The sequence below is a fragment of the Manis javanica genome, chromosome 15 (genome assembly GCF_040802235.1).
Source record: "Manis javanica isolate MJ-LG chromosome 15, MJ_LKY, whole genome shotgun sequence".
NCBI lineage: Eukaryota > Metazoa > Chordata > Mammalia > Pholidota > Manidae > Manis > Manis javanica.
In genome coordinates this window covers 83,034,361-83,060,962 of record NC_133170.1, presented here as the reverse complement: position 1 = coordinate 83,060,962, position 26,602 = coordinate 83,034,361, and the positions used below count along the sequence as shown (strand labels likewise).

General features: G+C 44.6%; 1 protein-coding gene across 3 annotated transcripts in view; it reads left to right on the top strand.

Moving 5' to 3' along the window:
• Positions 1-26,602, top strand: part of MORC2 (MORC family CW-type zinc finger 2) — a 39,199-nt gene that overhangs the window by 2,965 nt on the left and 9,632 nt on the right. For all 3 annotated transcript variants that reach the window (XM_073222548.1, XM_073222550.1, XM_073222549.1), the window contains exons 2-19: positions 4,273-4,326; positions 6,140-6,174; positions 11,403-11,471; positions 11,967-12,057; positions 15,277-15,385; positions 18,814-18,973; positions 19,074-19,185; positions 19,691-19,816; positions 20,368-20,447; positions 21,117-21,199; positions 21,766-21,851; positions 23,051-23,191; positions 23,288-23,442; positions 23,548-23,676; positions 24,205-24,310; positions 24,641-24,773; positions 25,876-25,950; positions 26,027-26,410. In XM_073222548.1, the coding sequence (XP_073078649.1) occupies positions 4,273-4,326; positions 6,140-6,174; positions 11,403-11,471; positions 11,967-12,057; positions 15,277-15,385; positions 18,814-18,973; positions 19,074-19,185; positions 19,691-19,816; positions 20,368-20,447; positions 21,117-21,199; positions 21,766-21,851; positions 23,051-23,191; positions 23,288-23,442; positions 23,548-23,676; positions 24,205-24,310; positions 24,641-24,773; positions 25,876-25,950; positions 26,027-26,410 (2,128 nt within the window). The remainder of the gene's footprint in view (positions 1-4,272; positions 4,327-6,139; positions 6,175-11,402; positions 11,472-11,966; positions 12,058-15,276; positions 15,386-18,813; positions 18,974-19,073; positions 19,186-19,690; positions 19,817-20,367; positions 20,448-21,116; positions 21,200-21,765; positions 21,852-23,050; positions 23,192-23,287; positions 23,443-23,547; positions 23,677-24,204; positions 24,311-24,640; positions 24,774-25,875; positions 25,951-26,026; positions 26,411-26,602) is intronic.

Below are 26,602 nucleotides of genomic sequence, written 5' to 3'. Positions count from 1 at the left end.
CTTGTTTAAAGTGAAATTGGAGAATTTTCTTTGGATTTGACTTATTGAATTGTAACCACCTGCTTGCATGAATATTTGAGGATTGGATGTATATTTGGAAAGCTCTGAAATTTCTTATCTGGATCACACCTTTTGAATTATTTGTTTTTGGAGGTGTCTAGTTCTTGTTGAAGAAAATAGGAACCTTGGAACACCCAAGATACATTACTGGATTGTAACCCATTTCAAGAGATTTCTTTATCGGTGACTTGACTGGAAGTTCATTACTAGAAACAAATTTTTAAGTTTTCATGTCACTTGTTACTCAGTGATGGTAGATTATCTCCTATGTGTTAAGAGATACAATGTCACCTTCAGAGAGGGGATGATTTGTCTTACAGTACTTTGTTCTGATTTTAAAAACGTAAGTCCATTTTAGTGTTTCTGACATCTACAGTACTGCCATATTAAAAATTATGGAAGAAATGGCCCTTTGGTTATCTCCCACTTAATGTAGACCTGAAAGCAGAGCCCAGGCTAGAAGGGTGGAAATCAGTGTGATGGAATGGAAAGAGTATGAGGCTTGGGAGCCAGTCAAACTTGGATTTGACTTTCCTGGCTGTGTTCTTGGACAGGTCAACTTCTCTAAGTTTCAGTCTTTTTGTATAAAATGGGGCTAATCTGAGTGTTCATGAGGATTATGTAAAATTTGTAACTTCATAAAGTAATTATGCATGTTACATATTGAACAGATGGTGATCATTATTTATTGTGTTTATAACAGCTTAGATAAAGTAAAAGTTGGTCAGTGTGGTAACAACTTGCTGTTTGGTCTTACTCATTACGCAGATAAATTCTTAGTTCTGGAGCATTTGTTCGAGACAGTAAATATCTGTCTTGAGTTTTGTTGTTGTTTTGGTATTAGGTCTGTGGTAACTATTGACAATTATTCTCTTGGGTCCGTTAGCTTTAAGGCTTAAAGCAGACCTGGAAGTTCTCATGATAGCTTGAGCCTTAGCCTAATGCCTCTTAATGGTGGACATTGCTAGTACAAGATGATAAAAGTTAGGGGTTTTAAGTTTTATGTTGTTACTGCTCTTTGGTGGTGGACTTTGTGACTGCTAGTAAAAAGTTCATGAGCAATCTAGATTCTTGATTCCAGATGTAGTGGTGGTAGTAATGGTCCTTTGGCACAAGATGCATATCTGAAGTCACTAGAGTACTGCTAAGTGGTCTGATAGAGCAGGATGCTTAAGTATGTGATACCTGGCCTGCTCTCTGTCTCTTCTGGTTGGCACATTTCATAACTTATTATCTTGGCCATACGATATTTTAGGGTTGTTTTATTATTGTATTATATAGAGGAACTTATAATATTTCTTACGATTTATAACTTTTGAAACATGGATTCACACTCTAAATATATGAAAGCTATTTGAATGTAAAATGGTTGCTCTAGAATTTCTCAGCTTTATTTTCTAACAAATAAGGCACTTAGCTATTGTCAACATATCCAAGAATTTAGCAGAAGCTATCACTGTGTAATGGGCTTATAGGTAATCTATTGGTTTAACTTGAGGCTGACTATAAATATGGAGACCATTTTTCTTACATGATTAGTAGATTTACACATGAATGTCATTGGAAATGCTGAGCTGCAAAACTCTTTTGATCACGGCACAAATGGTATAAAACCCACAATCATTTGAAACTGATTGAATTTGTTAAAAATCTTTTTTTCAGATGGTTGATCTTTCTTGGGTACATGAAAATAATTTTCTGTGAAGAAACTATTTTTCTTTGATATTTATTCAAATACCTCTACCTCAAATGCTAGCTAGCAATGAGTGCACCTCTTTGAGTAATATTTGCAAAAAAAAAAGGGAGTACTTAGGCAGTTGGTATGTTTTTAGTTCCTATAGTTCTAAGAGACCTAGAACTCTGGCTTTTGCATTTTTTAGCAAGACTCACCATTAATCAATTGGGAGTTTGGAGAAGATTCTGAGTGTTGTCTCTGACCTTACCAACAGTTGTCACAAAAGGCCCCTTTTATGATGTGTTAGTATACATCACAAAAGCACCCCTCAGCTACATTTTAAAGACATCTTTTAACTTCTCTGAAATATGTATGGAACAGTGTTAATACTGTGGAGAACAGGAAGCCCATTTGGAATGTTTTCTTTAGTTTCTAAACACACAAGGCATATTTCTAAATACTGCATTGAAAGCAGTGAAAACTTAGCCATAGGTGCTTTGTGCTTGCCCTATTGAGATCTTACTGAGTTGTGAATGGCTCTCATTTTCATGTAAAGCAATGAGAAATATGTATTGCTGAAAAACAGTTGCTATTTCTATGTTTTATTTTTGTCCTGATGGCAGAGTATCAGAACCAGTTTTCCAGATTATTCATGTTCACAGTCCTCACTACTGAACACCAGATACCTCATTCTTTAACTTACTTACTCCAAAGATTTCTCCACCTGAGTTGTAGTCTCATTATTGTAAAGGTTTCCCATCTCCGCTCCCAGCGCTGTATTTCTGAGATTCCTTGACTGAAAGTACAGATTCTTACCGAAATGAGAAGTATTAGAATAGAATTTGTTTTTGGAATAGATTATTATTTTTTTTATACAACACACTTCAGAATTTAAAAAAATTTAGAGTAGAGCAAACTAATTCATTTTCTAAGTTCCTAAATCATTTCTAGGACAGGAAAATGACTGTTTGAAAGCCTGAGAACAAATGTTAGATTTACTTTTAACTCACATTACCTTCAGCAAGTCACCTTAATATTCTAGCTGTTCTCATTTCTTTAGTGGAGTAATCTACAGAATACATTTTTGTTTCTTTAGTTTGATGATTTGAAGAATTTATGAGAATGATTCTTGAGACAAATATATTTAATAATTAAAGATATGGATGTTTTATACAGGTTTTCCTCTTGAAATTGGTTTGTTTCATGTAAATTAAGAACTGAATTTTGGTCAGAAGAATTTGAGCTCTATTTTCTAGGTGAATTGGAGATAAAATTTCTACTTTCTGTTAAAACGTATTTATTAGTGTTGTGTTTGGATTAGCAACATATATATTCACTGATCTCTGAGAAGTTCTTCCTAAAATTCCAAGAACTGGTAGTTTTAATTCAAAATTTGCATTTGTAAAAATTAGAAGATTTTGAGGAAAAACAGTGTTCCTGGATAGTTCAGCTTAGGGTGTTTATAAACAAATGTTTTACAATTTGTTTTATGTTTTAAGCAATACAGTAAGTGAATGGAGATGCTAGAAACTGATTATTTAACTTTGGTATGTTTCATTCTAAATTTTTAGAAATTTTCACTTTATTGGCTGAAACTGTTAAAGCTGGAATAAAAATAAGAGTTTGAAAAGTTGATGATGATAATGTATTGTGTGGGTTAATGATTTTATATCTTCTTTAATCCAAGACCAAGGTTCCTAGATAGCCACATTCTACTTTTATATCTAATGAGGACTATTATGGAAAGTAGCACAAATTAAAGATTAAACTGTAACTGGAGGAACAATTTTAAGAATACATCTTATGCATAAATGTCATCTTTATTGGGTTCTAAATAATATGTTTATTTACCCAACCCAAATTTTGAGCAGCCTCCTGGAGGAGGAGATGACCATTGGCTTTCCTCCTTGAAGAGATCAGTTTTCACAGAGACCACACCAAGCTCTGGTCCTCCTAGGAGGAATTGTTCAAGAGGGTCTTCGATTACTTTTTTAATGTGGAGAAAGTTCTGTTTTAGCCAGAACTGGAGAAAATCAAGAAATATATTCTCTCCTTTATCCCCACTTTCAAATGGAATAGTTTTGTTTATAGACTGCACAAAAGCAAATGAATTTTCCTTGAGGTCACATACAGGTATTGGTAAAGCAGAATGCTGGCAAGTCCACTGAGCATACTTAAGAGGTGTACAGAAACTTACAGCTGGTCAAAGCAATGAAAATGAATAGTGAAAAACACTGCTTTTAACAGTAGTACAAATCGAAATCTTAGGTTTCTCTTCTCAACACAGTTAAGGATAAACAATGTCTGTGTAGGTAGCAGTATTTGATAGATCAACACTTGAGGGGGATCAGTGAGCTCTGGAAAGTCTAGAATTGTGGAGAAATTTAAATTTCAGTAATGTAAAGCAACAAAGCAAATAGAGATTTTAGATTTTTTTCCTAAAAACTTTACAAATGATTTATGAGCTTGACTTTTTATTAGGAGTTGTGAAGTTCAAGTCTAATTATTTTGCTGATTCTTGATATTTATCGTTTCAGTACTACTCATGAATTCTTGTTTGGTGCTCTTGCTGAACTGGTTGATAATGCAAGGTATGTAGTCTTCAGGCATACAGTCTGCATGAAGACTTTCTGGGTCCTTGTGACTGCTCCCTGAAGACTTAAGAGGAAGGCAGTTCTGTAACAGCTGCAGCTCCCAAGAGGCCTCTTACCCAAAAAGTATTTTTAATAACAACATTAGTTGATGCTTCCACTTTACTTGAATAACTTGTAATTCATTCTGTTTTGTATTCCAGCTTAAAAATAGTGACCTTTTGACCCCTAAAGTTTTCGTCCCTCGTGTGTCAGAGCAAGATAATTGTGGTGAAACACAGGGAATTAAGATAGAAACTTAGGAATAAAATTAATGGGGCAGATAAAATCTGATGTAATTTGTGTTACCTGGACAGTACACCATCCAGTGTCTTTAAAATTAAGCCGGAGTCTTGAATCTTCCCAAAATGTATATTTGTCAAATGACATTAGTTGATGAGAGTATCTTCCATTGTTAGCAGCTGTGCTTAGAAGAAATCTGTCTTCAGGGCTGTGTTATACTGAGTTCTTTGTGACAGAAGCCTGTAGGTGTGCAAGACTGTGAAGAAGTTTGGTTTGTTTCAGATATAAACAAATAGCGAAATTTAAATCAAGATCTGTTTATAATTATATTATGAAAATACTGCTTCAGTCGTTTTCCTGTAGACAAACATAATGTCCAGACATATTTTTTATTGACCAGGTGTTGATGACTAATGAAGGAAGAGGGTAAGAGTTGACAGAAGAGTATTTTCTAAACAGATCCCCAGTTAATGAGCTTGCTGATCATTTTCTGTCTACCTCTGTCTATACTGTTATTTTATTGTTGTAATTCACTGGACTGTTCATTGAAGTGTGTTAGTTGTTTAGCTAGAAAACTCCCATATGATTGACTCATAATCTTTATATTCAGTTAAAAAATATCATAGTTTAATAAACTGAATTTACCACTATTAGCTTAGTGAGATCATGATGTACTGTGGCAAATTTCTAATTTTGTATATCATATGGAATCTCCAATCTCACTGGAGATTCCTGAGAGTATGTGTTCTTGCTCATGTGCACATCTTGCCAATCTCTGATAATCAAAAATGTTTTTATGTCTATCGTGTACTCATTCGTACATGGTGGAGCTGTTAGGATTTGAATGGATATTTTGCTTTAAAACCAGTGAAACTCTGTGCCTCATTTTCCTTGCTGGTAGTTGGCAGAATTGGCAGAATTATCTCTGAAAAATTTCCAGGCCTTAATGAAAGCCTTCCCTGGTGACTGAACTTGTATTTCAGCTGATGGTTGGAGTCTAGTGAGGTGCCTCCAACTTCTTTTCATGGTTTGGGAGGATAAAATTATGGGCTTGTGAATCAGTCTGACTATAGCGTATATATACCATGAGACCTGATTTTTCTCATAGGCTTTGTGGTAGATTATTTTCCTTTTTTCTTGGTGAGAAGGAAAAAAATGAACACGTTATTGGAACATTTTTTATTGATTGTAGTCAAAAGTGAGAAAAACCGATTTGAGTCATTTTTTAGTGTGTAAAGGGGAATGTTCTTATCCTCTAGGTGCTTTCACCATGAAATCCATATGAAACAAATGTAACCAGACCCTATGTGTTATTCAATTATTTGAAATAATTTGGAGGTCCAGAAGTGTTTCACATGTTTAAGGAAAATTGTGTTGCCATGTATAAAAAGTATAGCTTTAACATATACAGAATTTCTGTATGACTTCCTGAAAATAGACTCAAAAAGTATGCTTCCTGCTCAAAATAGTATGTATTTTGATGGCTGATATTCATATTCTCATTTTGATCTTTTTTTTCTTTTGATTACAGAGATGCTGATGCTACCAGAATAGATATTTATGCAGGTAAGTCAGATGTCAGTCCTTTCTTTTAATGCCTAGTTCCTTTTAATGCATTTATTGCTCTGCCTAACAAGAAATGAGTGGGAAATAACTGGTTCCTGGAGCGTAGGGAGGTGGTAGGATCACTCCAGGTCACAGGTAGAAACAGAGCAGTCCTCGTCAGGCATGTACCAAGAATATTGCTGTAAAGAAACTAACACATGGTGCCCAGATCTATAGATCTATTTAACTAGCCACCATGAGACTAGCAGGGACAATGGAGTATATAGCAGTAGGCAGTGAAATGCCCAAGTGCCAATGATTTTACTGGTTGGAGGTTGCAGGTGACCAGGTTGGTGGTACCTGCAGCCAAAGAGATGATCTTGTTGGAGGCCAATATCTTCCTCTGCAGCCTTGCTGAGGACCAGTCCTGACTTGGAGAGTTGTTGGTGTCAGTTGCATAGAATGGCTGGGTAACTGGGTTGGCACTGAGGTTTGCCAAGGAAATGTTCTCAGGCAGAGGGGTGCTCTGCTTGGAATTTAAAGATATTGACAGCTTCTACTGTTTTGCTTTTTGATTGGCTCTGCTGTTTGGCAATAAGGCCCTTTCTTTTCTAAGAGGGTGTGACAGTGGAAGAATTCTTAGTCATTATCTTTTTTTTTTTTTTAATGGCTTGCTTCTCTCTCTTCAGTGTTTGCACCAACATGTTTTTTGGTCATTTGAGTGCTAAAGATTTGGAAGGAGAATAGAGAAAGATGGCTTTGAAATCCAGTTTGGCTAGCATGATCTGTTTTTCTGATAAACTTTTTTGAATGTCTTCTGAAAGGTTTGAGATAATATTTTGAGTAAAGTTGGCTAGCTTCTGAGATGCTCTGAGTGTTTTGGTGGGAATGCAGTTAGGAAATAACCCCTCTTCTTCTTAATGGATTCATGTGATAAATGGGAAGAAGCACACAACTAAGAAGTTATCAGAAGAGCTTCTAATGTTATATAATTATGGAGACTCTTCCCAGATATGATGAATTGCTCATGCCTGATAGACGTTGGATCAAAGAAAATATTCCGAACAGCTAAAAGTCAGCTGTACTGCTTAAATTCTGAAAGCCTTCTGTTTAAAAGGTTCTGCCAAAGTGGTGAAAACAAGACTCCTTTTATTTTTAAAAGAAAGTACTAGGAAAAAGTGGCACAGCAGAAAAATGTTAGAAGACGGGTTACTCAACCATTGTGCCAGATGGAGGTGCGATGCCCAGACCACATGGGTGTTTTGCATCACAGTATGCTTTGGTGAGGGGTAATGACTGCTATCTCTGAAAGAAATGGTGGTGGTTTTAATTGCTGAACAGACGGGAAAGCAGAGAATAGGCTTCTAAGTGATGTGGAAGGGACAAGTCATCAGAGCCAAGTCTATTTAGAGAAAGCATTTATAAAAAGATCATCTCTGCTCCTTTTACCACCTTTGGTGGGTGAATTTCAGCAAGGAAGTTTAGTCCTGGACACTCAGAATGCAGCAGAACAGTTGAATTTCAATTTAAATGAAAAGGGCCCAGTGTGCATTTACTCTGTACTCCGTGTTACTCCTAGTGTGCTATGGGGGGAGTCCAGAGAGGGCGAGACGGGCCTTTGCTAAGTTCCTTCTCATTTGAGAACGTGCTCTCTAATTAGAGAGAGGGCACTCTGCAGATGATTAGAGAACAATAACTTGATCTTGGGGGAACCATCGAGGCAGTTAAGGATTAAATGGTGTGATAGAAGCACTAAGCATGTTGGTGGTTTTTGGAAACAGACTTGATTTACTCCAAGTACCTTGAGATTGGGAGTCTTGGCTGAGATGTTCTTAACTTCACACTTTTCTACCTCAGTGCCTTATTAACACATTCAATAGGAGGAATAAAAGCACCCTAATTTAACAAGTAGAAAATAGACTTAGTAGTATTTTAATACTATGAAATTCTTGTTAGCACATGGGGGACATATTTTCCTTTTTCCCATTCTGAAACTAGATTGATACTGACCTTGGAAACATTAGATATAGTTTGAATTCACCACAAAGTCACATTTTAAAAGACTGTATTCAAACCAAGAAGGTTGAGAAAGAAACCAGACTGTCAAAGTTTCTAGAGTTGTTCACTCACCCAGAGCATTGCTATTAGATGGGGACAGGCCATACGGTACCTGTCAGAAGTATTTTTATTGACTTTCTTCACTTTCTTAGATAGGGAGTGCCACCCCTCAAAGAAAGATCCCTTTTGTGATGCTAAGTGAGTGGTTAGTAAATGGAAAATTAGAACAATGTGACTGAAACAGTGCTCAGATTACAAAGTATGATGAAGAACTTGGACGTGATTTTATTACAACTTCTTCTAAGGACATTATTTTATCACCTCTGACTTTTGACTTACAGCTCCATGTACATCTCTTCTTCCACTTCTTTCTTTTTCCTGCCTTCTCCCCAGTGGGAGTTGGATGGAGGGATGCCAGGCTAATTTGAAAAAAGCCAGACTTAGCTCTACTGGGGGAAGCTTAGATGTGCAGCTTTCCAAACTGGTTCTGATGATCCTACGTAACTGCTACCAGGATCTGAAGCACAACTGCAAAGAAGGCAGTTTAGCTTTGCCCTCCTTGTATTACTTCCAGGATGTCTGATGGGAGGGCAGCATACAATCCCCAGCTGCTTAGATGATCCTCTGTCCAGAATTCCCCTTCATCAAAATCCTTTCCTTGAAGTCTTCAGATACAATTTATTTGACTGATTAAACATCATGTGTTAGGAATATAACTGGTGGGATGTCTGGGGAGAAGTTTTGAGCAGGGAAGCCTTCTATTTATTGCTTGCTTTAGCTCAGTTCTTCTCGAAGAGTGGTCCACTGGTCCACTGATGAAAAGTATCCCCATCACCTGGGAGCTTGTTAGACATACAGATTCTCAGGTGCCACTTCAGACCCATGCAGACGCTCAGAGTGGAGCCCAGAATCTACTGTTATAAGCTCTTCAGGGTATTCTTACTCAGACTAAATTTTTCCCCCCTGTTACTTTCTGCAGTCTCTCTCTGCTTACCCAGTCTGCTAGAGAGAGTAGCATCTATTGGAGTGTAAGCTTCATGAAGGCAGTGACCACATCTGCACTGGTCACTGCTGTTACCTTCATGACAGAGCTAGGCAGCTAGGGAGTGCTCAGGGAATACTCATGGAATAAGTGAGTGAGCTAGGCGTTACAGCCAGGTGAAGGTGCGCACTGCCTGTTGATGGAGTTGACGGAGTCACTCCTGGGTCACCTGGTCTCTCTAGGCCCTGAGGCAGTGTTGCACATGACCATGGGCTCGAACGTTACTAGCTGCGGTACAGACTGGTGGGCACTGTGTGGCCAGGAGGAACCCCCACAGTTGGGTCTCTCACTTTCATAAGCCGTATGAAAAATCTTTGAAATGAAGTCCTTAAGCAAGAAACGGATCTGAGCCCCACTGTTGAGTGATGGTCGTGTGTGAAGACAGCCTGTGAGTTCTGTTCTAAGAAACCCAAGGGCCTAGAAGTAACTTCCTAGGTCGTGTTTGAGTAATGCCAGTAATTCTTGGGGACTTTTCAAATGCAGTTGGCTCAAACCAATTTCTTGATGCCAAAGTAGAATTTTCATGTACATTTTATGGCTGAAATGTACAGCAGATGGCTCTTGGCTAGATTTAGAATACCTCTCTTACCTCTCTCTCTGCCTGACCCAGTTTGTTTCCATGTGACACATCACTTCCTCCAGAAGGAAACTTTGAAGGCTTTTTGTGCGTTTCTTGCACTTGCTTCTGCTTGGCTAGATTTCATTTGGATTCTTCAGATGCTAATAAGAGGCACTGCCACAAGGAGAAGTTTTCTTATCTACCAGTAGTACTTCAAGAAGGTCCTTGCCCTTGAACTTTCAAGAAGCACTTGTTAGTAATGTTTCAGCAAAGTTCAGCTTCCTGAACACTTAGTGATACTTGAAAATCTCTGTGGTTTATAGTACTTCCGAAATAGCATTTTAAATTGTATTAACCAGTCTATTTAACAGAAGGCAGTCATGACCCACTTAAATTTTTAGCCTGAGGGGAGGACAAAGAGTATTTTAAACTGAGATTCCTCAGCTTAGGTAGTTGTATAAAGGTGGTGAACTGCAGCATGGGGGAGACAAAAAAATTCGCACTTAGGAACTAGGCTGCAAAGCAGCCTTTGGCTTGTCTCTGTTACTGTCTTACATAGACCTTCATCCCTTTAGTAGAAGTGCTTGCCTGAGGCCAAGGCCTGTGCTGTTCCTTTGCCCACCTAGTTCATCATCAGGCACCCTGGAAACTCTAGTATGGCCCCCTTCCGTCTTTGGGACTCTTCTCCAATGTCTGTGACATGCTTGGACTCAGAATACTTTGAGTAGCCACTTGCTGCTGCAGAAGACAGCTGCTGAAAGAAGAGGTCTTTCACCTATTGGAATAGCAGCCGCAGTCTAGTGCATTCCCTTCCTATTGGCCAGGAAGCCTTGCCATGGCTGCTCTGTATCTTATTGTCAAAGGACTGCTCCTTCCAGTTGAGCAGCAGGTCCAGCCGGGATCCAGACAGCTCTCACTGCACCCTGTGCTGTCTTCCTCCTGGGTGAGGGAGCCGTATCAAGGACCCATAGCAAGCAGGGAATTTGACGATAAATACAGATAGCCCAGCAGCTGTAGATAGCCTGGGAATAGTCCCATACAGACTTAGTAATTCATCTTCTAAATAGCAGCTGCCACCGCAGTTCCCTTAGCATGGCCGGCTTGACCAGTTTGTCTGAAGGCTACCCCAAACTTAACCTGCAAAGGAGTAGCCCTGTTGAACTTGAATAGTGCTGGTAAGGCACAGTGTGCAGAGGTGGGGTACTTTGGTGGCTTGGGGTCCATACAGATGGCAGAAATCAAAGTAATCTAGGTGGAGAGAGGCAGAAGGATGATGAAAATATGTGTGAAATGCTTGCATATTCAGTGGTCCTGGGTGTGGTTAGATGCCGGACCAGGTACTCTCTGCTATCCTTATAGATTCTGTCAAGCTTTGTCATGAACTGGAAAACATTAGAGAACTTTGATGGGAATTCTCACCCTCAAGGGCCCTGATACTTAACGTGTATTAGTTCGGACTGTCGGGAGGAGAAGCGAGGTTTGACCTGATCTTTGTGGACCAGGCTTCACATTGATCCACCTTCTGATCACACTTATGTTGCCACCCTGTGGTGGGCAGCTACTCAGTAATGGCAGCTGCTTCTTTTACAGAAAGGCGAGAGGACCTTCGAGGAGGATTTATGCTTTGCTTTTTGGATGATGGAGCAGGAATGGATCCAAGTAAGTTGTGAGAGGAATGCTTCTTTTGGGGAGGATGTATCCATTTTACAAATAACTTGTTTTTCTGTTGCCTCGCTGTTGTGACTAGAAGATGGAAAGAGAGAAGTCTGTTGTAACATCTCAGGCTGAATTCCACTAACGGATTTGCCCAGGCTTGTCCTAGCTTGGGAGATAGGATCTTAACGGCAAACTGAAGTAGTCAGGTTACCTGTCTTCTGATACTGTGTTTAGCAGCTTGCACAGCCTCCTGGAGCTGGAACCACAGAGGCCTCCCTCAGCATTATCCCCATGTTCTGGTGACAGAGTGATGGTGGTACTGACGGGGCAGTCCGAGGCTGCCTTCGTTTGCCTTAGGGCTGTGAGTTCCCTTGGACAGAGGTTTTCAGCCCCTGGGCACAGCCTTGCTTGGATTTAACAAGGCTCAGACCTTTGATTTTTGAGGAGCCTGGGAAAGAAATACAAACTTTTCATTTCCTTTTGTGCCTGCAACTTCAGGTGATGCTGCCAGTGTGATCCAGTTTGGGAAGTCGGCCAAGCGGACGCCTGAGTCTACCCAGATTGGGCAGTATGGGAATGGGCTAAAATCGTAAGTATGCTAAAGCCTGTCACAGGACTCCAACAAAATCGAACTATTCTCTCCTGCTTCTGTTTGGTGAAAACTTTTCTCTTTCTGGAACAGAAGAGAAGTCTAAAAGGAGCGATGGTTTGGGGATTTAACAACTGTTGTGCAGCTTGATCTACTTCACAGATAGAAAAGTGTGAACATCCAAAACCAGTTGAGGTGGGAGAAGCTCTAGGTTTCTCTCTCCTCCTATTGAACAGTTCTTATTTTTACTCTGTCGTTGAGGACGTGAGTGGTTGTTTTGTGGGGTTGAGATGTATCTGAGATGGCAAAGGGGTTGCCTCATAGCACAGCAGTTTCACGAAGCACCTGCCGCCTGTCATGCTTTCTGCCAGGCAATGGGGCTCCTGGGTGAGTGAGAGAGACCCATACCCTCCCTCCTGCAGGACGTGGTCTCCACTCACATGTCCTGCTCGGCCCTATAGTAGGGATCTACCTAATAATTTCAAATCCCTTAGGACTTCTTTCTCAGCCCTTGGTTCCCGCTTGTTTAGTGTTTGGAATGTGTTGTTCTGGTTTTGAGTGAAGCCCCAAGAGAAAGGTTTCTATTTCTGAAATGCTCACTTCCAGCTGTACATACCTTTGGATGGAATAAGATTTAGTGGAATTGGAGTTTGTGCAAATGGAATTCTGAGTCACGTTTCTAGTCTTGCTGTGGAAACGTGTTGTTTGACTTGAGAGAGAGAAGTGGTTTGGTCAGTCAGCACCATCAGTTGTCCCTCATATGCTGGGCATATGGGGAGGAAAGAGAGTGCTTCAGAAGACATCAGGGACTGGTGTCCCGGTGCCTGGACCTACTGATTTGTCTCTCAGGGCAGGAACCAAAAGTTAATAACAAGTACTTACCTTGTGCCAGGCACTGTGCAAAAAACTTTACTTGTATGATCTCGTTTAATGCTTACTGTAGCCTTATTAGGTGTAGGTACTATTATTCTTATTTTCAGATGAGGAAACTGAGGTTTATAGGGGTGAAGTGATTTTGCCATGGGTATAGAAATGCTTGGTGTAGAGCCAAGCTGTGAACCAGGTCTTTGTGCTGCATAGCTGGAGCTGCTGTCCATCACCCTTAAACCAGACACACTAAAGTGCAAATCTCATTTTAGCCACTTTGTTACATCTCTGAGCTTCAGGTTCCTTCTTTGTAAATTGGAATTATAATATATAGGTAGGTTAAGGATTAAATGCTACAGTACCATGAGAGTCCCAGCTTGGTTTCGGACGTCTTGTTCTCCCTTCTTTGATCTTTCTTGGCAGATTCCTGGCCTTTTTCAGTGTGTCTGGGCTAAGGCCTATAAATCTGTGTTTTTTCATAGGTTCTTAGGGAGGTTCTGGGGCAGGTGATCTAAATCTCGAGTAACTGAGGTTTCCTAGAGTCAGTGACGTAAGAAACCCTGACTTCCCATCTGGATTGGAGGCCAACCTCCACCTAACATGGTCTTATCAGTTCTTTGGCCTTAGGCAAGTAGTTTCACCTCTCTGCAGATGTTTCCTGATTTAGAAAATGGGGTTCTCTGACATTCTTCCTTACAGAGCCAAGTTTCAGGAGCAAATGAAATGTGGCTGTGAAAGTCTTAGAAAACTGGGAAAGGGAAGTATACAAAAGTTGAGTGTTGTCATTAGCATATTTTAGTAGAGTAACTTTTGTAAAGGACCCATTGAGCTGGAGCCATCTAGTGTTGAGAGTATATTCATTTTGAAACCCATTCAGAAGTTGAAAAAGTTTCAGGAGGAAGTGATGTGTGTTGAGAATAGGACTGAGAAGCAGGGAAGCCAGCAGAGCGGGGGCATTTTTGGGTTGTTGATATTCAGCCATCAAGGTCAGGATCAAAGACAGAGGCGAGAAAGAGGCCCAAAGTGATAATTTTTCTCAAATTAGGGCAAACATGTCTCGTTTTGCTGCCCGTCAGCTTCAGGAAGGAGGAGGGCTGTGAAATTGTCAGGGGAAGGAGTAGTGCTGGCACTTCAGGGACTGGAGGAGGAGAGGCAACTTGCCAGCCCCCAGGGCATCTCTGGGTAGGGTCCCAGGAGTTTTCCTGAGCGTCTGGGGCAATGGGACATGACGTTGATTTGTGTGTTCAGCATGCCAGCCTGGTTTGTATTTGTGCATAGAAGAGAGTAAGGACGCTTCCCCGTGTCGTCACCTCCCTGAGGTATTCTGAGGACTAATGAGGTGATAATCATAAAGCCGTAGAAGCTGCTCAGAAAAAGCAGCAAAATAGCCTCCTTGTTCAGTGGGCAGTCCTCCCGCTGGTGCTTCAAGCTTCTGCCCTGTTCTGTGGTGCCTGGAAAGGCCTGTCCCTGTTCCTCAGATGGTTTAACGTGGCCAGACAGGATGGAAGCAGTTGATTGCATTCAGACGTTAGCTTTTGTGGAAGGCAGCCTCAAGGCACATTTCCCAGAAACCAGCTGCATCCAAAAATTAGGGACCTGCGTGTGTCATAATGTGCTTGAGGTGGCAAAATAATTGAGACAAAAGATGGCTTAGTTACAGGACATGAGCCAGTTAAAGACTGCCTTTAAAACCGCGATCAGTAATTATATTTTGTATGGTTAGTCTCTACATTTGCTGAGCCTTGGGGTTGAGCTCTTTTGTTTTGAGGACTTGTGAGCATAGGTACTGGGCTGTTCCCTAAGGGTGCTGCTGTTTGATGAGTGGGTGGGAGGGAGTTGTGTCAGCAAAGGAAGAGCCGGGTGGGAACTGGATGTGGGCAGCATGGAAGATGAGATATTGTTGAAGGTGTCAGTTACTGGAGGGGAATCGGACGTGGCCCCTTCAGAGGGTACAGCAGCCCTTGTACAGCTGGACAAACCCAGAGCACGGGCAACAGGGTTACTTCTCCCTGTTGTGGCAGCAGGCGGGGGTGAGTCCACCTGCGGCTGATTGGTGGTGAAGGTGCCCTGGAAGAGTGGTAAAGGAGCCCTGCATGGTGGGTACGTGTGGTCAGGAAGGGTGTGAGGAAGGACCTAGGCTGATGGAAGAGCCGGGTGGGGGTGGGGAAAGTGGCGGAAGGGAGGAGAGGGAGTGAGGGCTGTAGAACTCAAGTAAGGGTCCCGGGACAGAGGAGGCAGGCCTTCAGAAGGCTCCACAGGCAGTTCCTGTCATGTCCAGAGAGTGAATTTGCTCCTTTTTCAGATGAGCGTTTGAATCCCTGGGAGAATAACCCATTTCTGCTTCCTTTTCAGGGGCTCCATGCGCATTGGGAAGGATTTTATCCTCTTTACCAAGAAGGAAGAGACCATGAGCTGCCTTTTCCTGTCTCGTACCTTTCACGAGGAGGAAGGCATTGATGAAGTAGGTCCTGTCATCTTGGTCCGAGTCATCAATCCGTTTCCTGAGTCTGCCCACGCTGCTGTTATAGGTGGTGTGCAATGCTGGGTCCACCGGGGTTTGCAGGATGGCAGCCATGCCCCTGTTAAGGATTAACTGGTCAGATGAGTCAGTTGAAGGGTTAAGGCAGATATCTTAATGGGACAGGAAGTAAAATCTCAAAGCTTCAGAGAAAAGCTGTCCTTTTTCTGAAAATGAGGCCATCCAGTGGCAGGAAGCAAGAACTGGAGTTGCAGTGCCCCTAGATCTGCAGCTTGGATTCACTCTAATGGGGTGTCACTCTGGAGAGTGTTTTATCATCTGTGGTATTTTGGCTTTTGTGGCTGTGGGTGGAGATTGCAGCTGGTAATAATAGCAGGAACACCACTGTCTTTCCCATATGATGGTGATTTTGTGGAATGCACTACAAGTGCATTTTCCTTTTGAGGAATTTTCCTTTTTCTTCTGTTCTAACCATCTCTGTGAAGTCAGATGCCTAAGGGCCGGGGCAGGTGGTGAAGCAGGTGAGCATATAGAAGACATCAGTGTAACTTCTTCACTAAGTGGCAGCTGGCACTCAGCCCCAGCTAATTATTGCTGAACTGGAAGGAAGGCTTAATAAATTCAGAATACTGTGATTTTAAAACATTTCGTTAATTAAATAAGCTAAACACTTGTTTGGCTGATTCTCTTGGTGGCCTGGTGGCTCAGATATCTGTAGAGCTGGTGTGGTGAGGTCTGTGCCCCTTCATGGTGGGCATCAGGGAAGGCCTTGGCCTGCCCAGCCTCAGACTACTCTCCTCTCACGGGTAAGAAATGGAGGCCAGAGCTTGAGAAGAGGGAGTTGAACGGGTCTGCAGAGAGAGTTTCAGGAGTGTCACATAAACAGGTGAATTCAAAGTTTCAGTGGAATTCCTGTCTATTGGTTAGTAATGATTAAAGTTGTACCGGCTCTGTTTAGATGTGAGCCTAGATCATAGCAAGTTAGATCACGTTGGGGATGAAAGGCTGTATTTTTCTGCCATCTTTCTGGGTTTGTTTGCCTTGTTGGTGCTGTGTGGCGGTTCCTCCAGCATGCGCTGGACTGGGAAGAGCCGGCTCCTGGGAGAAGGCAGGGCAGGAACTTGGAGCGGGGCTGGGTTTTCAGGACTGCTTCCTGACGCATCGGAGAAGGCAGGAGAAGGCAGGAGAAAGCGCTCGGCAGGAGGAAGGTGTTCAAAGGCAGAGACAGTCTGATCAAGGCCCTCAGGGCTGGGGAGGGCTCTGGGAAGGGACTGGCCAGAGGGGCTGCCTGAAGAAAGGTGGTGGCCTCTGGAGAGCAGGGAGGGCCAAGTCAGGTTTGACCTCAGGGCCTTGATGCCTATGTGGGACATTACTAAAAGCAGTATTTAAAGGGAATTTAAGTGAGGGTGTGGCAGTATCAGTCTTTCTTTCAAAAAGATCTGTTTGGTGGTTGTGTGGGGATTGGATTGGACAGATTGGGTGTTGAAGTGGAGAGTTGAGGCCCTGGCTATGTGTACCCTGGCAGGACTCGCAGCCGAGAAGTGAGAGAAATAGCAAAAGGAGAGGTGGGTTATGGGTGACTTGGGCTCTAGTGTGGCAGCCAGGGCATGGGGGGCTGTCTGGAGCCAGGGAGGATGGGAAGAGGGGCCGTTCGGAGGGGAAGAATGAGTTCTGTACAGGCGAAGCTAAAGCTGGGTCTGGAGCGTGAGGGAAGCCTGAGCTCCGGGGTGCTCGGGAGCAAACGAGCCCCTCTGAAGGAGCTTGAGGAGTAAGAAGAGGACCCAGAATCCTGGACACGCCTACATTTAAAGGCCAGGGAGAGGAGACTGTGGCAAAGGGGACAGGAACAGTCAGAGGGTATGGGGAAAACCGGGAGAGTGGTGACACTGAAACCAAAGGAGAGGTTTTCTCATGGCTGGGGTGGTAGCAATGGAAGGGAAGGCCCATGGATCAAAGTCGTGCCTTTGTCACTCGGGACTGCTGTGGAGAGTTGGGGGGTGTACAAAGTGAGGTGCCGATTAACAGAAAAGAAATGAAACTCAGTTCCCCTGGTGACAAAGCTAGGTTGAAATGTTTTCCTTAGTTGGTGCTAGAAGGTCGCTGTTTTGGATTGTACTCTAATGCAAAGGCAGCCATGATTTCACAATAAAATCATTTTTGTTTGGGTAGTAATGTGTCCAAACCAGCCCTAAGGTTGAGTAAGTATAGTCATGAAACTTCTTAGAAACCAGCAGAATGTCTCAGAACGCTTACCAGTTTATCACCCTGGCACTTGTTAAAGTCAGGGTCTACTTTTCCTCAGGTGGGCCATCTGATCTGAGGTTTGGAGGTGCCTGGGCTGGTCTGCTGTACAAAGGGAATCCCAGCAGCCAGTCTTCCTCGGGGATCCCTGCGCAGCTGGCGGAGGAGGGGAGGAGCACATTGAGGCCTCCAGGGAAATGGCATTTGAAGTATTTAAAGGTTTTTGAAGAAAGGAAAATTTTTTCCCCAACTTGATTGAAGTACAGTAAGATTTTAGAAAAACAAACATTACTGAGACATAAGATTAAATTCCCTAGGTATGGAAGAGTATACAAAACATGTACAGTTGGGAGAACATTGCAAAGCAAATCCCCGTGTAGCCACCATCATACACTTGCTAGGAGTCCCCAGGTGCCCCTCACCTATTGTATTTCTCATGTGCCTTCTCTGCTGCCTCCATGTAACTTTGTGATAACCATTTCCTTGTTTTTCTTTATAGTTGTAGCCACCTGTGTACACATTCTTGAATAATAGTTTAGTTTTGCCTATTTATGAATTTCACATAAATAGACTCATACTGTAGGGTTTAGGGTTTTTTTGTATTTTGCTCCTTTCATGTAACACTGTGTGTGTGAGGTTCACCCATGTTGATGCTGGTAGCTGCTAGTTTGTTCACTGTCGTCACTGCACAGTATTCCATCATGGAAACATACTACAGTGTAATTTATCTACTCTATGGTGGATATGTATGTTATTCTTTCACATTTGCTGGTATATTTATGCAGCAGTTTCTCCTAGGGTACATACCTGGGAGTGGAATTGCTGAGTTGCAGGTTGTTTCTCTCTGTCTTCGGATTCACTAGATAATAGCAAATGTATTTTTTTAATGGAAAGAGTAGAATTACTATCAAATCAGGAAAATGGCCAGGAGCATCCCAAGTCAGGAACTTCCCAGAGCTGACCCCACAGAGAATGTAGTGATGGGAGGCAGTGTTGGGAAGAGGCAGAAGCCACAGAGCCGCCAGCATCAGGCTGTGGAGTCTGGGCCTCACCTCTGGCTAGTGTGGAACCACTGTGGGCAGGGACAAGATGGATGCACATTCGGGGGGAAGGCTGTTCTGGGGCCTCCCTCAAAGTGTCTGAAGCGTCTGCCTGTCCTTGCTCCACAGGTGATAGTCCCATTGCCCACCTGGAATGCTCGGACCCGGGACCCTGTCACAGACAATGTGGAGAAGTTTGCCATTGAGACGGAACTCATCTATAAGTATTCTCCATTCCACGGCGAGGAGGAAGTGATGACTCAGTTCATGAAGATTCCTGGGGACAGTGGTGAGTAGGCCCCCTGAAACCTGGGAGCTCCAGAGCCGTGAGTGGTGTGGGGATAGGCCGGGGTCCCTGACAGAGTGAAATGAGCATTTCTGCTCCCTAGGAACCCTGGTGATCATCTTCAATCTCAAGCTCATGGATAACGGAGAGCCGGAGCTAGACATAATCTCAAACCCACGGGATATCCAGATGGCAGAGACTTCTCCAGAGGGCACGTGAGTGTGGCTGGGTAGGGAGGGAGGCTCTGGAATTGGTGTTCTTTCTCCCAGGGAGGAAGAGCTCAGGAGGTGACTTCAGGGAGGCAGGGGAGAACTCCTTCCCTGGGTTTGGCAGTATTAGCACCGATGAAGCTGAGACCTGCACATGCTGTAGGCGGAAGGGACGCATGGGTGGCCAGCATGTCCTCAGCTGAACCAGAGAAAAGATTTACATTCCCTTGCTCCAACTCCTTGATTTGAGAGAGAAAGAAACTAGATGGAGATGATTTTCCAGGTCCTTGGTGGGGCAGTGGTAGGGCTGGGCCAGGTGCCTGTGGGACACCTGTGCTAGGGACATGATGGGGGCCGGCAGGGTGCCCACGCTGAGGGAGCACCCTTCAGGGCGGCAAGAGAAGGTGAGGCGTGAGGCCGAGAGGTGGAGGGCCTGCAGAGAGGCCTGCGTACCTTGTTCAGGCTGGTTGTGGGGCAGATGACAGCACCCGTCTGTTCCTGCCACCTGCAGGAAGCCAGAGCGGCGCTCCTTCCGTGCCTATGCTGCTGTGCTCTATATTGATCCCCGAATGAGGATCTTCATCCATGGTCACAAGGTGCAGACCAAGAGACTTTCCTGCTGCCTGTACAAACCCAGGTAGGGGCTACTGCTGCCCTTGGCCCAAGGACTGGGCCTGGCCGTGTTTCTCTGGGACATCGGAGTGATGCCAGGTGAAAGGCTTTGATGGTGCTGACTGCATTTGGGCCTTTAAGCTACCTGTAATTTACTGTGGAGACACTCATGGGTCCTGAAGGAGGGACAGAGGTGGCCAACAGGCTGTGGAGGTTGGCTGGAGAAGCTTGTAGAATGCGAGCACCTCCTGTGATGTGGAGGGTCCCCTGCATGGCTGAGAGCTGTCTGAGCCCCTCAGCTTCAGGCCGAGGGCCTCTTGGGTACTGCAGAGCAGAGCAGAGGCCCTGGCTGATGACTGACGCTTGCTTGCTTCTGCTGTTGAGGTTAATGACACAGTGGGTGAGTAGTGAGGCTTCTTAGTAGAATAGAATTGAGTCTTTTTGCCAAAATAAGCTTGTCTTAGATTCATCACAAGGGGCAGGACAGTGCAACTTAGGAGGCGAGAAGGCAGGGTGGTTCCTTTCCACCCTGCCTCCTGCTGCGCAGGCCCTCAGGTCACTTCTTCCCCTGTTCAGGATGTATAAGTACACATCAAGCCGTTTCAAGACCCGTGCAGAGCAGGAGGTGAAGAAAGCGGAGCACGTAGCACGGATTGGTAATGCTCCCCTTGTGCAGGAGGGATTGGTTGCGGGGGGTGTCTGGGGGACACTGCTTTGTGGCCAGATCAGAATCCAGAAGAAAGCTCCGTGCAACACCCAGGGACAGGCTGTTCTGCTCAACACTGGGCCATGGCCTTCTCCCAAGCCAGTCCCCTTAGCAGTTTTTCTCCCCAGAGGGACTTACCTGAAACAATGTCAACTCCTCAGCTTGCCTAGAGTAAAGAGTCTCACACGCCTTCCTTGGCCCAAATACTTGTGAAATTGGTTTTCCTGACTCCAGGGCAAAAATCGCTAGGTCTCTCTTGCTGACAGGGATTCTTGGCTGCTTGATGGTACATGATTGGCTGAGGACTTTGATAACCTCCAGTTCCTGCTGAGGGCTTAACTGGTTGCCTTGGGTAGTTTTTGACCTGTTCTGATTCATTTGTAAAGTCGGAAAAGCCTGTCTCAGGTATAAATAGTGCCTGATTTCCCTAGGGCCTCCTTGATTTCCTTTTTGAATGGACTCTGCCGTCCTAGCCAGGACATTGCCCTCCCAGCTCTCCTGTTTCTTGACAGCGGCCACATGTCTTGTCCAGCAAGGATTGCACTGTGGCATCTGGAAAGGATAACTTTGAGAGTTTTAAACCTTTGAATTCCTTATCATGGTTTCTTCTGGGTTTCAGCTGAAGAGAAGGCACGGGAGGCAGAGAGCAAAGCTCGGACATTAGAACTACGCCTGGGTGGAGACCTCACCCGAGACTCCAGGGTAAGGCTCCAGACCTGGGCAGCGTTCTCCAGCATTTCAGGCATTGGGATCCCAGAGCTGGCCTGGCACAGCCCCTGGTCAGTCACAAGCCCTCGCCCTAAAGCGGAAAAATGGGATGTAACAATGTTTCCATAATCCCTGTTGGACACTGGGGAAAATCCTGGCTCATCATTTCAACATCCCAACAACCCATATTATGAGGTAGACACTGGTAGTATCCTTAGTTTACAAAAAGAAATCAAAGTGAAGGAGGTCACTTGCCCCAGGTTACCCCACGGCAGTAAATGGCAGAGGGGCTCTTTGCCCCTCCCTCTCTGACTCACCCTGCTGTGGGCTGTTGTTTCAGTTGGGGGTGTTTCCTCCTTCCCATCAGCCTGGTCGTGAAACATGGCTTCTGAGTTTGTCCCCAGTGAGGGCCATGTTCTGTAGAAAAGAAGTAAATCCCCAGCATGGTTTTACACTCAGGTGACTTAAAGTGAGAAGTTTTAGATGTCTTGTTATAATATTAGACCTGCTGTAGCCCAGAGCACCTCCTGCCCTCACTTGGTGCCAATACACATTTCCAGGTGATGTTGCGACAGGTCCAGAACACAGCCGTTACCCTGCGGAGAGAAGCTGATGTCAAGAAGCGGATCAAGGAGGCCAAGCAGCGGTCAGTGCCAGGGCTGGCCTCTGGTTTTAGAATTATGTAGCGTTTGTACGGTGATTGGCAGTTAGAGAGCTTGAGGACTCCCTCCCCACCCCACCAGGTTGCCTTTATGTCCCAGAGATTGCTTTGAGAACGCCCTTGACGGTGTGATCCCAAATGCTTGTCAAATGCCCACTGCAGGAGAGGTTTTTTTCCTCGCTCAGTTCTTCCGTGAGCTGAGAAAAGGCAGGGCAGGGCCAGCACCTTGAACCTGAACCACACAGACCTTCCTCACCGGCAGCTCTCCCTCCTCCCTCCCTCCTTCCCTGCCTGCCTGCCTCTGCCTCGCCCTCGCCCTGTCCCTCTTCCTTTCTCTCTCTCCCTCACCTCCTCCCCTCTTCCTTAGCTTTCTGTCTCTTTCCTTTTTTTTTCTTTTAAAGTATATATGAAATGCTCATTGTATTAAACTTGTAAAATACAGAACTTTTAAGAAATATAAAATTGAATATAAATAGAAATACAAATTTTTAAACTCACTTCTACTTCTACCCCCTGGTGATAATCTGCTCTTAGTATTTTATCCTTGGTTACAAATGTGGAATGATGCTATAGGTTGAGTTTCGTACCTTCCCAATCTAGAATGGGCACTTGCCGTGGCTCATTAAGCCACCACCTGCATGTCTTGCCTGTGTGTCCGGAACCTCTCTGGGCTCTGGGCTGTGACTTCTTGGCTGGCTGCCTTCTGACTTGCTTGCCACAGGCATAGGTCTCAGATTTTTTCAGTCTGAGTCAGTGCACTGCCCATCTGTCTGTGTCTCAGCTTCTACAATTTTGTTGTCACCACAGGATGGTCTCTTCTCTCTCATTCATGTTCATTGTTCCTGTGAATTTTTGTCTTTTTATAGTTAATCACTGTCACATTAGTGGAGTAGAGCTGCGGATGACCTTGTGTGTATTCCACTGTGTATGCAGAGATTTGCAGCAGCCTTGTGGTATCCCATTCCTACTTAAGTTCATCCCTATTTTGATCCCTGTGTGCTTGTCATTAGGGACGCTGAGAGTCACTGCACTGTGTATGTCCCTGTCCAGTCTAACAGGTTCCACATTGAGTGAAAATGCAAAAATTTTGCTTAAGCTTAAGCTTAAGCTTAATTTTTAGGAAACACCATGGTGTTTGTATGTTAATGGGTTGACCTGCTTGAGTTTATCTTTTGTCTTCTCAGAGCACTTAAAGAACCTAAGGAACTGAATTTTGTTTTTGGGGTCAATATTGAGCACCGGGACCTGGACGGCATGTTCATCTACAACTGCAGCCGCCTGATCAAGATGTATGAGAAAGTGGGCCCTCAGCTGGAGGGGGGCATGTGAGTACTGCCCAGGGAGAGCCTTCCAGCCCGAGGCGGGTGGGCAGCTGGAGGGTGGCCAGTGGGTGACAGACAGGTGCTTCTGTTCCCCTGCAGGGCATGTGGTGGGGTTGTTGGGGTCGTCGATGTACCCTACCTGGTCCTGGAGCCTACACACAACAAGCAGGACTTCGCTGATGCCAAGGAGTACCGGCACCTGCTGCGGGCGATGGGGGAGCACCTAGCGCAGTACTGGAAGGACATCGCCATTGGTAGTGCCCTGCCCCTCTGGCCCTTGGGGTGCTTTCACCGCCTGTGGTGGGGTGGTGAACTCAGGAAGATGAGAGGCCTGACATGACGTGTGGGTTTCCTTCCAGCCCAGAGGGGAATCATCAAGTTCTGGGATGAGTTTGGCTACCTCTCTGCCAACTGGAACCAGCCCCCGTCCAGTGACCTTCGTTACAAACGCCGGAGAGCTATGGAAATCCCAACCACCATCCAGTGCGGTGAGCTGGTTGTCAGAGCCTCTTCCTGACTACTTTCCGTCATAGTCCATGACTGCCTTCTCTCCATCCCTGTGCTGGCCTTCTGACTGGAGTGGCATTTGTGACTTGTGGTTGCACTAGGGATGGGAGTCCGTTTGGCGACGGCCCTGGGAGCTCAGGCTTGGGGCTGTGCTGAGTTCACCTATCTCTCCCGAATGAAGCAGAAGGTCATCTACCCAGCCAGGTTTCAACTCGGTTTGGTTGCATGTTAATAGCATAAGTGATGGCTGAGCCCAGGGTCCTACTGGAGGAGGGAGAAGGGCTGGGACATTGAGAGTCTTTGCTACATAGTTTCTATCCTTGCTGGAATCACAGTCCCTGAGAAGAATTATTGCTATGTAAGGATGGCAGAGTTGGAGCCAGAGTGAAAATCTTTGCACAGAAAGGCGAGGGCATCTTTGCCTTGGGCCTGGTCAGGAGGAACCTGATTACAGGTCCTTTTGGTGGAAGTGGCTGATGTTGTTTGCGGGGGTGTTTTCTGCGTCACAGATGTGTGCCTGAAGTGGCGGACCCTCCCCTTCCAGCTGAGTTCTGTGGAAAAGGAGTACCCTGACACCTGGGTTTGCTCCATGAACCCTAATCCTGAGCAGGACCGGTGAGCATTTTCTCTAGCAAGGAGATTGTGAGCATCTCTCCGCTTCCCCTGTGTTCTCTCCACTCACTGGGCTTCTTGAGGTCTCTTTTCCTAAATAACTCACTCTTCTTCTTGAGGTCAGTGCTCATGCCCTTACATCTGTCTTGCTGCATGTAATAAGTGCCCTGAAAATAAGAATAGTTGTCTGCCCTTCGATGAGTATTCTTTGCATCTGGGAACTTTAAGGTGCTTGCTCTGGTGAGAGACAGCAAGGCTTGGCTGAAGAGGAAGGACCCTGCCCTGCCTGGAACCCCATTTTGCCATGGCCTCCCTAGTACCTTCTCTTTACAGGTGTGAGGCTTCTGAACAGAAGCAGAAGGTTCCCCTGGGGACATTCAGAAAGGACCTGAAGACACAGGAAGAGAAGCAAAAGCAACTGACAGAGAAAATTCGTCAGCAGCAGGAGAAGCTAGAGGCCCTGCAGGTTTGTAGGCCACGGATAGTGAGCAGAGCCAGCCTGTGTCGGCGTCTGTCTGGGATGGGACAGGAACTCTTAGTGACTCCCCTGTTCCCTCAGGGTCAGTTTTGCCCCCCAGGTACACTGGTTCTTGGGTATGCCTTGATTATTCCTTAACAGAAGCAGACTATTGTTTATTACAATGTGATACAGTTCATTTAGAATATTTTGAAACTCCAGAAAATAAATATCCTACCTTAGAGGTAACCACCATTAACTACATAGCCTTCCAGCTTCTTACAACTGCCCACATACATGTAAATGCCTACATATTTTTTAATAGGAATATGGAGATCATGATACATATGTGTCACACATATTTTGGTGCATAATTATTTTCTTGGGAAAATTTTCAAGAAGTGAATTTGAAGGAATAAAAGAGTTTGTAAAATTTTGTTTTTTTCTAATTATTTCCAAATTATCCTTCAGAACATGAATTAGTTTGGTTTTTACCAGCAGTACATTTATTTTTAAATATTTGATAGGCAAAGATACATGTCTTAAAATTTGAATTTATTTCATATTTGTAAAAGTGGACACTTTTTCATGTGTCTGTTTCTTTTAGAATTGCTACTCTTAGATTTCTATGGCTTTTTTTTCTTGACTGATCTGTCAGGTATTTTTTAACGACATACTTTTGGTATTAGCCCCTTTCCGTATTTATTACAGGAGTCTTGCCCTTCCTGGCCTTTGTGTCTGTGCAGATGCCCTCACCAACCTGGACATCTTATGCTTGCCTCCTGGGCTGCTAAATCCCACTTGTCCTTTCTGGCCTCTTCCATCAGGCCTTTTTTTTTTTTTTTAGGCTTCCTCTTTAGAATTTAGTCCATTGCACATTTCCTGGCCTCTCAGTGGCTAGATTAATCGCATAGAATCCTGTAGCTTGCTGATGGTTAGTGTCTATTTTTTACCTCCCCAGTGAGAATGGGAGCTTACAAATATTAGGACTGTGGTCCAAGTTTACTTTTTTATTTGCTCACCGTCCCAGACACATAATGGGGATCCAAAGAGAGTTTGCTTGACTGTACTGAGATATGCAGTTAACTTTATTATCGTGTTTGCCCTGCAGAAAACCACTCCCATCCGCTCCCAAGCTGACCTGAAGAAATTGCCCTTGGAAGTAACTGCCAGACCTTCCACTGAGGTAAAGCCCAGGGGTAGGGGAGGAGCTTGTCCTTAGGGGTAGGTCAGTGTTCTCACTTTCCCTGGGCTTCTTTTAGGAACCTGTACATAGACCTCAGCGTCCTCGGTCACCTCCTTTACCTGCTGTGATCAAGAATGCCCCGAGTAGACCCCCTTCTCTTCAAGCTTCCAGGCCAACCTGCCAGCCCCGAAATGCTCCTGTCATTAGCAGTGCCTCAAAGCCTCCTGCCTTGGCAGCACGGGAGGAGGCCAGTACGTCCAGGTTACTCCAGCCACCGGAGGCACCCCGAAAGCCTGCTGCTAACACTCCAGTCAAGACCTCACCCCGGCCCACTCCTCTGCTGCAGCCGTTCTTGCCATCTCTGCTGCCCAACTCCAGGAGCCCTCGGGAGATCCCTGCTCCCAGAGCAATCAAGACTCATGTGGTCAAGAAGCCTGAGCCACCCAGTAAACTCTCCTTGGTGAGATGCTTCTCTGCCATCTCCGAGCCCACCCTTGGTATCAGAATGGAATCAGGCAGTGTCAGAGCTATCCTGGGGATGCTGTGGTAGACATGACCAAATCTAAAGCTTCCCATTGCTCCTGAGGAGGAAGATTCTAAATAGTTGAAGGGACTTGGTGGCGACACAAAGCAACTTAGGTCCATGTCCAGG